Source organism: Sinocyclocheilus grahami, unplaced genomic scaffold, assembly GCF_001515645.1.
Source record: "Sinocyclocheilus grahami isolate Dianchi unplaced genomic scaffold, SAMN03320097.WGS_v1.1 scaffold396.1, whole genome shotgun sequence".
NCBI lineage: Eukaryota > Metazoa > Chordata > Actinopteri > Cypriniformes > Cyprinidae > Sinocyclocheilus > Sinocyclocheilus grahami.
In genome coordinates, this window is record NW_015505575.1 from 73,815 (window position 1) to 88,156 (window position 14,342).

A 14,342-nucleotide genomic window follows, 5' to 3' on the forward strand; every position below is an offset into this window, starting at 1 on the left:
TGAGAGAAGCTTAAAAATCAAATAGATAACATAAAAGCTTTGAATGATAGTATTTATGAAATTCTTTGTAAAAGGCTGTCTTACTTTATGAACTGAAATTTAAATAATGGTCATTTTGATACATAGTATCAGTCATTTTATCCGCTAACAATGCTTTGCAGAATGAACATTAAAAGAGCAATGTTGAGGCAAAAACAAGCTCTGGATACAATTTAATTAAATTAATTATTTTAAAAAACATATTTGCTCCCACTGGACATGAACCATTATGTCTTATTCATTTTACTAACAGCTCATCTAAAGCTGCATTTTTAAGAACAGGAGACTCCACTGTAGTCCTTTGATTAATGGGTCTGCAGATAGAGCATGCAATTTATGTCTCCTGAAGTGGGGGGGAAAACACTGTAATGAGAATAAAATGTTGAAAGAATGAAGGATTTTCTCAGTTAATATCAGACCTCTGTAATTACTAGACTTGTCATTTATTGGAGCACATACTATTAGTAACTTGTTTGATAAAGTGCCGTTGGAATTAAAATAATGTTTAATATGACAACTGATTCAACTGTACCGAAAACAAAGCACATTGGGTAAGCTGCGCAAGATGGCGCCGTGAGCATAGGTGTTGAGTTATAGCGCCCATCAACAAAGTTGAACCTGAGCAATAAAACAGACTTTGTTTTTCCAATGTATGCCTTATTTGGAAGTTGAGTACTACTCCTGCACCAAAATTTGTTCGAAACATGTCAGCTGATAAGAAAGAATTCTGTGATGAAGAAGAAAGAAATGCCTGCTGACAGCTAGCTCTGCTACTGCCTGCAACATCCCAGTTGACAGCTGTCATGATTATTATGGGCCTGAAGAGAAAATAGAATTTTCGGTGTTATCAGTAGATTTCCCCTCACTCCCTACTACACCTTTGAAGCCGCCCCCTAAAAAAAGCCATGGTGAGTCCGCTGATGACATTATTCATCAGCAGATATCAGCCGCCATATCACCCTGTAGCCCAAGACTGGTTGCCCACTGAAGCTAAGCAGGGCTGAGCCTGGTCAGTACCTGGATGGGAGACCTCCCGGGAAAACTAGGTTGCTGCTGGATAGGTGTTAGTGAGGCCAGCAGGGGGTGCTCACCCTGTGGTCTGTGTGGGTCCTAATGCCCCAGTATAGTGATGGGGACACTATACTGTCAACAAGCACCATCCTTCAGATGAGACGTTAAACCGAGGTCCTGACTCTCTGTGGTCATTAAAAATCCCAGGATGTCTTTTGGAAAGTGTAGAGGTGTGACCTCGGCATCCTGGCCAAATTTGCCCATTGGCCTCTGATCATCATGGCCTCCTAACAATCCCCATATCTGCTGATTGGCTTCATCACTCTGTCTCCTCTCCACCAATAAGCTGGTGGGTGTTCTGGCGCACTATGGCTGCCGTTGCATCATCCAGGTGGATGCTGCACCTTGGTGGTGGATGAGGAGATACCCCCTGACAATGTAAAGCGCTTTGAGTGCCTAGAAAAGCGCTATATAAATGCAACGAATTATTATTATTATTACAAAACTTTCTGAGCTCATCAACGTGATAAGCTGGAGTCAATGGTTGTGGTAAATACTTCTCACATTGCTGGATTGAGAGAAAAGCTGAACTCCGTATGTGATGAGGTGAATGAGGTGAAGACCAAAGTTTCCCAGGTCAAGTCATCACTGTTGAAGGAGAGCAATTGAATCGGCGTATTAGAGTCACACATCGCTGAATTGGAACGGTACTCCAGGTGCTGGAATTTGAAATTACATGGCGTGCCAGAAAACATTGATGAGAAAAATGTGAGGAAAGAAGTGATTCGCATTTGTCAGAAATTACTGCCAGAACATGCTGATCGTCTTTCGGATGTGATTGACACAGTGCATCGTGTTGGTATGAAGAAAGTGAATTCTATCCGCGGAATGATTATCCAGTTCTCCTCGAGTACACACAGAGGAGCAGTAGCCAAAAATTCAGCATATCTACTGGAAAACGGTCTGCGTTTCAGAGAGGATCTCTATAAGGCCGACAGAGAAAGCTGGATGAAGTTGTGGCCATTAGTAGATGAGGCACGGAAAGATTGCTTACTTTGTAGGTGGTCGTGCCTTTGTGGAGAAAAAGGAGATCTTTCCATCAGGCTGAATGATCTCAACTTTGAGATACGTTTTTTTTTTACATGTTTTGTTTTTTAATAGATACAAGTTGTTTCTTTCTTCGCCTCCTTTTGACCAGGACCATATATCATGCTATCAGTTGATGTCATGTTTTGTCCGTTTATGCCCAAAGCAGTCACAGTTGATGTAGCGCTATGTTCTCATCACAGTTAGTAGCTGTCTTTAAGCTTCTGTTTTATGAAATTTGTTCCAGTGACTTCTATTTACAGTATGTTATTTTCTTCAAATGTTGTTATTGTGATGTCTTTATCTAACTTTACTGTTCACTCCTAAGGAACACTTTAAAATGGAAAATCTTTTTTTTTATTTGCCAAACAATAAAAAACTTTTTGGAAATCCCAGTGGGAAAAAAAACAAAAAATGTTGTTGCTTCTCATGCTTCTCAATGCTCTATCGGTGTTTGTACACTCAAAAAACGTATTCACTGGTAAACTTCCTTATACGGACTTAGATACTAATGTACATTATATGTGTCATATTTTAAATTTCAACTTTAATTTCATTATCATAAATATTTATGGGTACAATTCAAAGGCAGAATATTATTTACATTTAGATAGGATAGACAAGAAAAAATGTTCATTGGTTAGTCAAATTCCCTGATGCACTCATACTCTTGGGTGGTGATTTTAATATCACATTAGATAATATGATTGATACATGGCATCCTGGCTCTTGTACTAATACAAATGTAAAGCTAAAAATGTTAATGCAAATATTTGATATGATTGAAACTTGGAGAGTTAAGCATCATCATAACACTGCCTTTACTTAGTGTAATGACTCATGGTCTAAGCAATCGATAATAGATTTATGGTTAATTTCCCATACACTTGAAGACAATCTGAATACTGAAATCTTATCTACCCCATTAACTGATCATAAAGCAATACAATATTTAGCATAAAAATATGCTAACAGTTTAGGGGAAGGAAGCGAAGATGAAACCATAGCAGATATCCAGGAAGGTGAGAGTGAGCATAGGTTATGTCGAAAGATGACACGTGGAGGGGTATGTGTTGTGTCAGGAACCATGTTGAGGTTAAGAGTGAGGAGGAAGTGATCCGAGGTGTGCAGTGGAGTAACCAGTACATGATCAGTGTAGCAGTGTCGTGCGTAAATAAGGTCCAGTTGGTTGCCTGATTTGTGAGTAGCCGTAGTTGACACTCGTTTGAGATCAAAAGAGGCAAGTAGGGTGTGGAAGTCTGCAGCCTGAGGTTTATCTAGGTGGATGTTGAAGTCTCCAAGCATAACTAGGGGAGTACCATCCTCAGGAAAGCTTGAGGGCAGCATATCTAATTCATCCAAGAAGTTACCTTGTGGTCCTGGGGGTCGATAAACAACTACAAAATGGATTTTAAGAGGGTAGGTAATAGTAACTGAATGAGATTCAAAGGAGCTGCTGATACCCAAAGATGGTAAATGATAAAATGTCCAATCATTAGAGATAAGCAGACCAGTACCTCCACCTCTTCCAGTCAAACGGGAGGAGTGGGAAAATGAGAATTATTGGAGAGGTGTAGCAGTGTCCTCTGGTTTGATCCAGGTCTCTGTCAGGGCCATGAGATTTAGCTTTGAATGACTAATAATAGAAGTAATGAAATCGGCTTTGTTTACAGCAGACTGGTAATTCCAGAGACCAATAGAAGAATAAAGTAGTGTATTAGCAGACATAGGCAAAGTGTGCAGGTTGTTAAGATTGCGCTGCCTATAGTGTGTGAAACGTGGTTTGCGAGTGGTAGTGATAGTAGCGATCTGGAAACACATTGTAAGAATTGGTTATAAAAACTGAAACAGAAGTGAAACAAGTAGTAGGAAAAAGGATGAATCAAAAGCGAAACTTATATCCCTTGCCGATGTCCCTGCCCGGTGGAGTCGCACGGTAGAGTCGATGGTGTTTACATTCTTCGGTCTTCCCAGGGCTTAACAGGAGGGCTGCCGCGGTATACTAACCTTTTTTATACCCTTTTTATAGGTTTTTATACCCTTTTTATAGGTTTGACACGCATGCTATGTCAGGACCTCCTGCTGTTGACCGATTACAGTGATGGTTTCACTCATCGGTTCTGGATCCAGGCTGGTGATAGCCCCCATCTTCGGCTTGGACACTCAGTCTTGGCTTCTGAGGAAGCCTCCCAGCATCAGGTCCCCAGTATAATGCTGCAACCTCAGGACCTGGGGGTCCTTCTCGTGGGCTAGTACTCTTCTGAGTACATGCTTCGTGACATGCTCCCTATCCTCTGGCCATGGTGCGCTACTCATTTCTCACCCTGAGTGGTCTCCCGAGATTTAAGTAATTCCTTAACCTTCATGCACTTTCTCTGAGCTAGAACTCCTCTCGCTGAGGCGCTGAGGAGCTCAATGCTCCATAGATACACTGCATTCCCTGAGGTAAGAGGGATTTGTGTTTCTGTGGAAACCCCTCGTTTGTGCTTTCTACTCTGAGGAGCAGTAAGCTTTATACTCATGAATAGTTATTGGGTCCCGCTATTTCTTCAGATTCTATTTGGGTCTGGTTATCGAGATAGAGAGCATGAGACTGTGTCCAGCTGCTCCAGTGGACTGTCTCTTATTGGGCCCTACTGGGTTACTACTTGTAATCTAGTGCCCCTTCTGGTCGAGCTGAGAAGTGCTTCCCTCTCTGTGAGGGTTAGCTATGAGTCGCTCCCAGTATGTGCTGTAAGGTCCCGCCTCAGCTTGAGAGCCGAGAGCGCTGCTCCCGAAGAAACCCATTTGCAACAAACTAAGTGTTAGGCCCGTCTCTGTCGCCTCCTTGGTCAGTTGCCTTTCTGTTGGGACCCTGTTGTTAAGGTTTTTTAGACACCTGGCCGTATCCCCTTAAAGGAATCTCTTTCTTCTGATTCCAAGCCTTGAGCTCTGCCCTAGGCTTGGGCTTCCTAGCCCAGCCCTTAACGGGTAAGTTCTTTTAGGGTATGCAGCTCAGGCCCTTGGCCGAAGTTGATAATGTCACTGAGAGCCGTCAAGACGTCCTTTGGGGCAACTCCCATGGCTATGGTAGAGTTGGTACTTAGTGCTCGCCGTGGGTTTCTGGCATGTACTCCCCTCAGCATGGTGGCGTGGGTATACCATTCCCCATAGCGACCGCTAGAGGACACAGTTTGAAGTTCCATCGGAAGGGAACAGCATCCTCTAGTTTCTTTGCCATGCTTCGGACGCAAGCTTCAGATGAAGAAGCGGATTAAGTGTTATCTCAGCGCCCTTTTATACTGTGATCGGGCAGGGTAATGACGTCATAGGCTGTCGTCGGCCAATGTTATTGTCATTTTTAGATATATGCTTCAGACACCGGTCAAGCTGAAGGCGTTCCCCATAGCGACCCCTAGAGGATGCAGTGTCTCGTTCCCTTCTCAGGGAACCATGCTTACATACGTAACCTGAGACGTTTCCAGTATATATAATATCCAAGTCAAAGAGACAATAAATTACCTTGGAATATTAATATCCAAAAATCCAAAACGTAGGTATGATTTTAACTTTTTGCCTATTTAGAGAAAACTAAAAGAAAATTCAATCAGTGGCTTCAGAGATACTTATCTCTAAAAGGAAGGATTCAACTCTCCAAGGCAGATGGCATTTGACATCTAACACATGCAGCTATCGCTTTAGAACCTGATAAAGCAATGTGTAAAAAGATTGTTCAACTTTTATGTAACTTTGTATGGAAAAATAAGACACATTACATCAAAAAATCAGTTTTATCCAACATCTACAGTAATGGCGGTCTTCATTTTGTTGATTTTGCAACGTTAATACTTTTAAAATCAACTGGTTGAGGAATTACTTGAAAAATCCATATTATACCAGAATATGTCTTTTCTCAGTTGGGAGGTTTTAATTTTCTATTGTTATGTTACTACAGTATTGAGAAGATCCTGTTGCTCTCTCTAATTTCGACAAACACGCACTATTAGCATGGTCTATGATTTTCAAACACAATTTTTCTCCAACTAATTACTTAATTTGGAATAATACGAATATCTGCTACATAAGTCCCTATTTTTTGAAAACTGTTTTAAGAATGTTATCAATCAGGTTAGTCAGTTATTTCATCATGATGGTTACTTGTTTACTTATTAAGAATTTCTCTCTCACAAAAATTTTCCTGTTACTCCAAAACAGTTTGTCATTGTATTTGGTTCTATCCCAAATGGTGTCATTATGTTATTTAAGGGCTATCTATAGATACAAATAAGTATCTATTCGTAAATAAAGTTAAAGAGATTTCTTTTAAGTTTATTCATCGGTACTATCCTGTTAAAATCTTTATTGTGTCAAAATTCGAATTAAGTATAGATGTGAACTGTACTTTCTGTGACTCACAACCAGAAACGGTCTTGCATCTTTTTTGGCATTGCGTTTATACAGGAAAACGTTGACAAGACATTTGCCAGTTCATTGTAAACTTCATACATAATGACTTTGATCTTTACTTTAAAGATGTTTTGTTTGAATTTTTCACTTTTGAGAAGCAATATGAAAATGTTTACTTTCTTTGCAACCTAATTATTTTGCTTGCAAAATATTTTATTCACAAATGCAAGATTATGAAAGTTACCCCCCATTTTTCTCACTTTCAAGAAGATATTAAGAGCTATATTAAATTATTTGAATGTATGCTCACTTTTTGGTGTTTTTGAATAATTTTTATTTTTATATAATTATAATTTTATATATATATATATAATTATTTGATCTGTTTATTTTTTCCATTGATTTTTTTTTAATGTAATTGTTTTTTATTGTTGTTTTATTTTTGTATTCTCTCTCTCTTTCTCTTTACATTGGTTGCTGCAAGAACCTCTGATTTATGGATCATGCATGGACTTGTCAGCCGAGGGGATTCTCCCTTCTGTCAATGAGATACTTCTCAACACTGGCGTTTTAACATTTGGACATCTGTTTAAACTGGCCGGACTGGCCTTTGAGAATGTTGATGCTGTCATCAATTGTCTATGGTTAAAGTCAAAACGTATAGTGGCCAAATTGCTTGAAAAATGGAAGTCAGCTCTTGTACTTGAAGAAGTGAAATTGCTGGGAGAATACACTGAAGGATTAATTACCCCAAATTGTAATGATCCATTCCCTGATTTGTATTTGCTAACTGACTTCAATGAGTGTGAAGGTGTGTTTTTACAAAATATTATTTTGATTTTAATGGGACCAAATTCTGTATCTGGAAAAACTGTGTATAAAAGTTGTCAAGTCTTTAAATAAGTTTTTTTTTTACATAATACTCCTTGGCGGGCTGTCCTCCATTTAGGGGAGAATGTTAAACCAGAATGGAGAGCTTTGTATAAGTCACCCTTGTCAAAGAAAGTAGGAGACTTACAATGGAGAATCCTTTATGGTGCCATTCTAAACCTAGGTATCAGTGATGAATGTCCTTTTTGTTTCCAGAGAGAAACTGTATCATACTTTTTTTTTTTGAAGTAGGCTTAATTCACTTTTTCAAATTTTAATCGTTTTGATGAGACCTTTTCACTGGACGTGTTTATTTGTGGTTTTAAATACACTCTGAAACATTGTTTCTGTTCCCAATTATTTAATTTTATTTTAGGTCAAGCAAAACGTCTCAGGTTACGTATGTAACCCTAGTTCCTCGAGGGAATGAGACGCTGCGTCGAGAACACTACTAGGAAGATCGGACAAAATTTAAGTAGCAATTTACGTTTTTTTTTTACTAATGAAATCCAGAATTCTGATTGACCTTCTGTATTATAAGGCTATGGGAGATCTTATGCGTTTTGAAATGATTTGGTGTTACAAAAGGGCTCTGTGTGAAATAAGTAATAAGGATTTAGAGTTTACAATAAAAAAAAAAAATGTGTGTTGTTATTTTGGTTTGGTTTTTGTATTTAAAAATGAATTTTGTGTGTCTAAAGTAGGAATTGATTGTATAATGCTGTCGTTTAATTGTAATAAAGGTGTGCTGGAATTCAAATTCTCTCTCTCTTTCTTCTGAATTTTAATTGCTATGTATTGTTTGGCCATCCTTGAACCCCTGACTCTTTTCCTTGTCATATGTTTTTTTCACTTGTGTATTCCCTAAGAAAGTGTTTATATATAAAAAATTAAAAAAAACACATCTGTGCCGTGTTCCAGCGGGTGGTGCCTTGCAGGCTGAAAGGTGCTCACTATAAAACCTCAAAGAGGGGAATTGAGCGCAACTCATTCCAGCCGTCTGCTGCAACCTGAGGATGCTGTTCTGTCGTGCTCCACTCTTCTGTCAGCCCGCAGATCTGAAAGAAATAACAGAGGAATAAGCCAGTAACGAACAAAATGTTACCTTTCACTGCAGTTGGATCACTCAGCACTTCTGGTCAATCCTGGATTTTAAACTGACTTTGTTCACGGAGACTATCTGGAATAACTGTGATGGCCGAGGTGTCATTAATACATTTGGGAATGTTGCTTGTTATTGGACTAACAGTCACAGTGGCCAACGGTGGGTTAAATTGAATTGCATCTCGCATGCAAAATCTTGTACAGTTATTGGACTAAAATCACTCTCTTTATATAATTAAAAAAATATGTACTCTTAAGCACACAACACTTTATATTTTAAGAGTATAAATAGGCCTACGTATAATTTAAAAACGCATAACTGAGGTATTAGATGGAGAGTTGTTTAGTGAGGTGACCTCATAAAAAACAACCTCAGTATAAAAGGACAACTTTTTTTCTCTCTTCTGACTACTGATCGCAATTTAAAGAGAGCGAGAAGAATATTGGGTTACACTTTATTTTGATAGTCCAATTTAGACATTTTACTAACTATAAGTAACTTTGCAACTACATGTCTACTAACTCTCAGAGTAGACTGTCAGGGTAGGTTTAGGGTTAGTAGAATAAGTTGACATATACTTGCAAAGTTTCTTAAAGTCAGTATGTTGTATGTTGTGTACCCATCAACATAAAGTGTTAGAAGATATTAAGCAGACAGTCTACTAATACTCTAATGACTGCTAGTTGACATTTAGTTGCAAAGTTACTTACTGTTAGTAGAATATCTAAAGTGGACTATCAAAATAAAGTGTTACTGAATATTGTTGACCTCCTTTAATCAAAATTGTAAAAGCTTTTGTTTCAAATTTCTTCAGGGGTTCAAGACCTTCATCATTGAGTTTGTGACCCCACTGCCTCAATATTTCTCACACTGAGTAAACCTAAGGTTTGACCCTTAAATACTTTAGATTCTGTAGCCTAAGTTGACCCATATTAGAGTAATTTGTATTTTAAATAGTAATACATTCTTACCACACGAAGCACATTTTTGAAGTGAATGGAGGTCTATGGTGGATGTTTAGAAATGTGGCAGATAGAAAGGCATTTATTAGTGTTTATATTGATCTTTTATTCCTGCTGCAACATGAGATTTTTTGAATGTATTGCCATTATTCTAATTAAAGCATTTTCAGACGCAGGATTTTCTTCATTTGGTCAAGATGTGCTCGTGAAAAAAACCACGAAGGATTTAACCGAAGAATCAAGTGTGACTCCTGAGCAGTTTAGTGTGTCTGCATTCAAACCTGGAGCTTGTTATTTCTGCCAGCTTCTAAAACCACGGAGGAGAGCCAGGAGATGTACGTGTTACTCGTACAAAGACAAGGAGTGTGTTTACTACTGTCACCTGGACATCATCTGGATCAACACACCAGAGTAAGTTTCTGAGGCTGGCCGAGTTGCCCATGAAATAAAAATCAACAGGTGCTGAAAGCCGTAAAAGGCATTTCTTTGCAGAGTGGGACATACTGTTCCTCTGACTTTTAAATTAAAGACAGAGATGGGTTTACTATTGCTATAACTTTGATTTAAACAGTCTTTAAGTGACATTTACTGGTCGATGGAATAGCATAAATGTGACAACTTATGTATAGTCTACTAAAAACAATGTGAACATGAAGAAAGCAAAACATTTGTAATTATCAAATGTTCTTATAATCAACAATGTTTAAGAATACTTGCTCCTGTGCAGATGCAACGGCAAAGATCTGTAAAAATTTATGAAATAATCAAACCACTGTCTACTCTGGTATTTAATTAGAAGAAAAATGGAAGAGTAAAATAGTGAAGATTTGGTTGTTAACATGAAAAACAGTTAGCTTTTAACTGTATGATTGCTGTCTTAGAAGCAAAAGTGAACTATTACATTTGGCAGTCTCAACAGAAACACGTGGACACATGTTCTCCTTTCTGTCAAAACTAACTAATTTCTGGCCTGCCTCCTTCCTTATCACAGATAAGACTGCCAACTCCTTGCATAGTTGAAACAATTCACATGCATCAAACTTATCCAAAATGTTCATAATAACAATTTATTGTTCGTGATTAGAGTAGCTTATCTTTATTAAGAGTAGCTGTGGGAAATGCTTCAGCTTCTGCTTCAAGCTCTGACTTAGTAAATTAGTAGAACTCTATGTTACCGGATAAAGCTGCCATTTTAATTTGTTGGGGAAAAACATTAACACTTAAACACTTGTCTAGCATATAGTACTGGCTGAAGAGATTGTGCTGAGATCAAAGAAATGCTTGCATGACAGGATGTTTGCAGGAGTAACTCTAAGCAGATGAGGCCTATGGCTCCCTGACTACAGCTGTTCAGATTTACTGAGCCTGAGTGTGAGTCTGCTACATTAGTTTCCATACAGTATAAATAAGACTAATTTATTGAGGTGTAACCAAAAAACCACAGCCTAATGAACTATAAGGTGGCCTGTGGTGAGTTGAAGTGAGATATGTCATGTAATCAATGTTAAACAACGTTGAACTATGCCTGTTGTGTATGATCAGTCTCATGGTCTTCACTTTTGAGCTGAGAATTTTTATTTATATTTTTTAATGAAACACAAAGGATGTTTTATTGTTATTCTTACTGTCAAATTTATCTATCTATCTATCTATCTATCTATCTATCTATCTATCTATCTATCTATCTATCTATCTATCTATCTATCTAGTTTCCTAACTAAACTAAGACCATTTGCACATGAACAAAATGTGCACATGAAAGCTCTCAAATTCTTGCACATTCGCTGCCCCTTTTGTGCTTGTTTGTTAAATATTTGGCCTAATTTCATAATGCTGACTGCCATCAAGACGAGTTCAGTTATCTAAAATTAATATGTTTTACCAGATTCAAATCCATGTGTTTGTGCAGTGAGGCTGGGATTTCCAGCACATCATAATCAGGGATGGCGTTTTTTGACCTCCACATTATGCATGGTTCAGTATCACATTTCAGACCTCTTGGAAGATTGTGTATGTAACCTGCTCTGTTAAATCCTTCTGGTTTAAACTTTTAGCTTCTGACATTTTTATGTGGATGGGGACGTGATACAGTATAATTTAGAGGGAGAATTTGGAAAGAAGGCTTGCTAGTTGAAGCCCTTTAAGTAAATCAAAGCATTGAATGTCTATCTCACTTTCACTCTTTGGCTTTAAGCAGTGCTGCAATAGTGTTTTCTGTAACTCAAAGGTCTTACATTTTTGTATTGGCAGGCGCACTGTCCCATACGGCATGTCAAGTTATAGAGGCTCCCAGCGGGTACGGCGTTCTGCCGAGGGCAGCGTAGGAGGTCAGCGCTGCACGTGTGCTTTACACAGCGACCAAGAGTGTAATGCTTTCTGCAGTCAGAGGTAACAATAAACTCTCAGATCACTACAAAAAAACAACAACATAGACTCATTGGAAAACGTGTCTTTACCTGCATTTTTGCTAAATTAAAAAGAAAAAACATACCTATATATACAATTCACTTCAGATTCCAGTTGAAATGAACACTGGTGTCAGTAAATTATCAAAAACTTGAATTGCTTTTTTTTACACAAATTGTAATTGCATGAGCAAATTATTGATTAATAAAGACTTCCTTTTCATGTGGTTCCTTGAACAATACTATGTTATGATCTCAAAAAACTTTCACCATTGCACATGATTTGAAAACTACAATAATAGTTTTGCATCACATAACCAGCTCCATATGTTTGGCTTTTCTGGCATAGTAAACTTGCTCCATAGCGCACCTGGTACAGCATTGCATTTGCAATGCAAAGTGCTCAGGTATGAGCCCCATGAAACATGAGCCATGACCAAACAGATTTCAAAGACTTGCAGAAGTGAGGTGAAATGGCACGGCTGCCTCATCAAATTCACACTGTCGGTTAGATTTAGTCTATGAAATCTAACCGATAGATTGGTAACGTTTTAGCACTACTCATTTTATATCCAAACTTCTGAAACAACTAACGTAACAAAACATTGCCAGATTCATGTTCATAATGCACCTTTAGTGCCACTTACTGACCATTTCACATTGAAAGTGTTGCGAAATGTGCAAGAAGAAACATAATATAATTTTGCAGAAATATCACCACAATTTTTTCCAATGAGCCTGGATTGTATAATACAGAGTATCTGATCCGAATGGGATGTGTGGACCACAGATATATAGCAGTAATACAGTAAAATGCGTGTCTTTATCTAAATAACATTAAAGGGGTCATGAACTGAGAAATCAACAACCCGATCTCATGAAAGTGCGTATAAAAAGTACGCCAAATAAAAATGAAAACTCGTGGTATTGATATGCAAAAATGGACTTTGGCATGTATATGCTACTATGCGATGGGTAGGTTTAGGGTTGTGGGGTAGATGCGTATCATATGTACGTGAAAACTGCGTATCATATGCACGCCAAACACAAGTGTATCATATGCACGCCAAAGTCCATTTTCATGAGACCGGGCTTGAAATCAAAAACATCCTGTAAGCTTCAGAACTCAAAACTTTCTCATATTGAAGCCAGTCTGCCAAACGACAGTTGTGGAATGTGCCGCTCTATGGCGTAATAGTGTGGCTAAACGCCGCCTCCGCACTCTAAGCAGATGAGGCCTATGGCTCCCTGACTACAGCTGTTCAGATTTACTGAGCCTGAGTGTGAGTCTGCTACATTAGTTTCCATACAGTATAAATAAGACTAATTTATTGAGGTGTAACCAAAAAACCACAGCCTAATGAACTATAAGGTGGCCTGTGGTGAGTTGAAGTGAGATATGTCATGTAATCAATGTTAAACAACGTTGAACTATGCCTGTTGTGTATGATCAGTCTCATGGTCTTCACTTTTGAGCTGAGAATTTTTATTTATATTTTTTAATGAAACACAAAGGATGTTTTATTGTTATTCTTACTGTCAAATTTATCTATCTATCTATCTATCTATCTATCTATCTATCTATCTATCTATCTATCTATCTATCTATCTAGTTTCCTAACTAAACTAAGACCATTTGCACATGAACAAAATGTGCACATGAAAGCTCTCAAATTCTTGCACATTCGCTGCCCCTTTTGTGCTTGTTTGTTAAATATTTGGCCTAATTTCATAATGCTGACTGCCATCAAGACGAGTTCAGTTATCTAAAATTAATATGTGTTACCAGATTCAAATCCATGTGTTTGTGCAGTGAGGCTGGGATTTCCAGCACATCATAATCAGGGATGGCGTTTTTTGACCTCCACATTATGCATGGTTCAGTATCACATTTCAGACCTCTTGGAAGATTGTGTATGTAACCTGCTCTGTTAAATCCTTCTGGTTTAAACTTTTAGCTTCTGACATTTTTATGTGGATGGGGACGTGATACAGTATAATTTAGAGGGAGAATTTGGAAAGAAGGCTTGCTAGTTGAAGCCCTTTAAGTAAATCAAAGCATTGAATGTCTATCTCACTTTCACTCTTTGGCTTTAAGCAGTGCTGCAATAGTGTTTTCTGTAACTCAAAGGTCTTACATTTTTGTATTGGCAGGCGCACTGTCCCATACGGCATGTCAAGTTATAGAGGCTCCCAGCGGGTACGGCGTTCTGCCGAGGGCAGCGTAGGAGGTCAGCGCTGCACGTGTGCTTTACACAGCGACCAAGAGTGTAATGCTTTCTGCAGTCAGAGGTAACAATAAACTCTCAGATCACTACAAAAAAACAACAACATAGACTCATTGGAAAACGTGTCTTTACCTGCATTTTTGCTAAATTAAAAAGAAAAAACATACCTATATATACAATTCACTTCAGATTCCAGTTGAAATGAACACTGGTGTCAGTAAATTATCAAAAACTTGAATTGCTTTTTTTT

At 38.2% G+C, this 14,342-nt stretch overlaps 1 protein-coding gene across 1 annotated transcript in view; it reads left to right on the forward strand.

Moving 5' to 3' along the window:
- Positions 1-8,455: 8,455 nt before the first annotated feature.
- The window catches only part of LOC107550331 (endothelin-3-like), a 7,242-nt gene continuing 1,355 nt past the window's right edge, over positions 8,456-14,342 (forward strand). Inside the window, exons 1-3 of the mRNA XM_016231601.1 lie at positions 8,456-8,656; positions 9,636-9,870; positions 11,710-11,847. Coding sequence (XP_016087087.1) covers positions 8,587-8,656; positions 9,636-9,870; positions 11,710-11,847 — 443 coding nt within the window. The 5' untranslated portion in view covers positions 8,456-8,586. The remainder of the gene's footprint in view (positions 8,657-9,635; positions 9,871-11,709; positions 11,848-14,342) is intronic.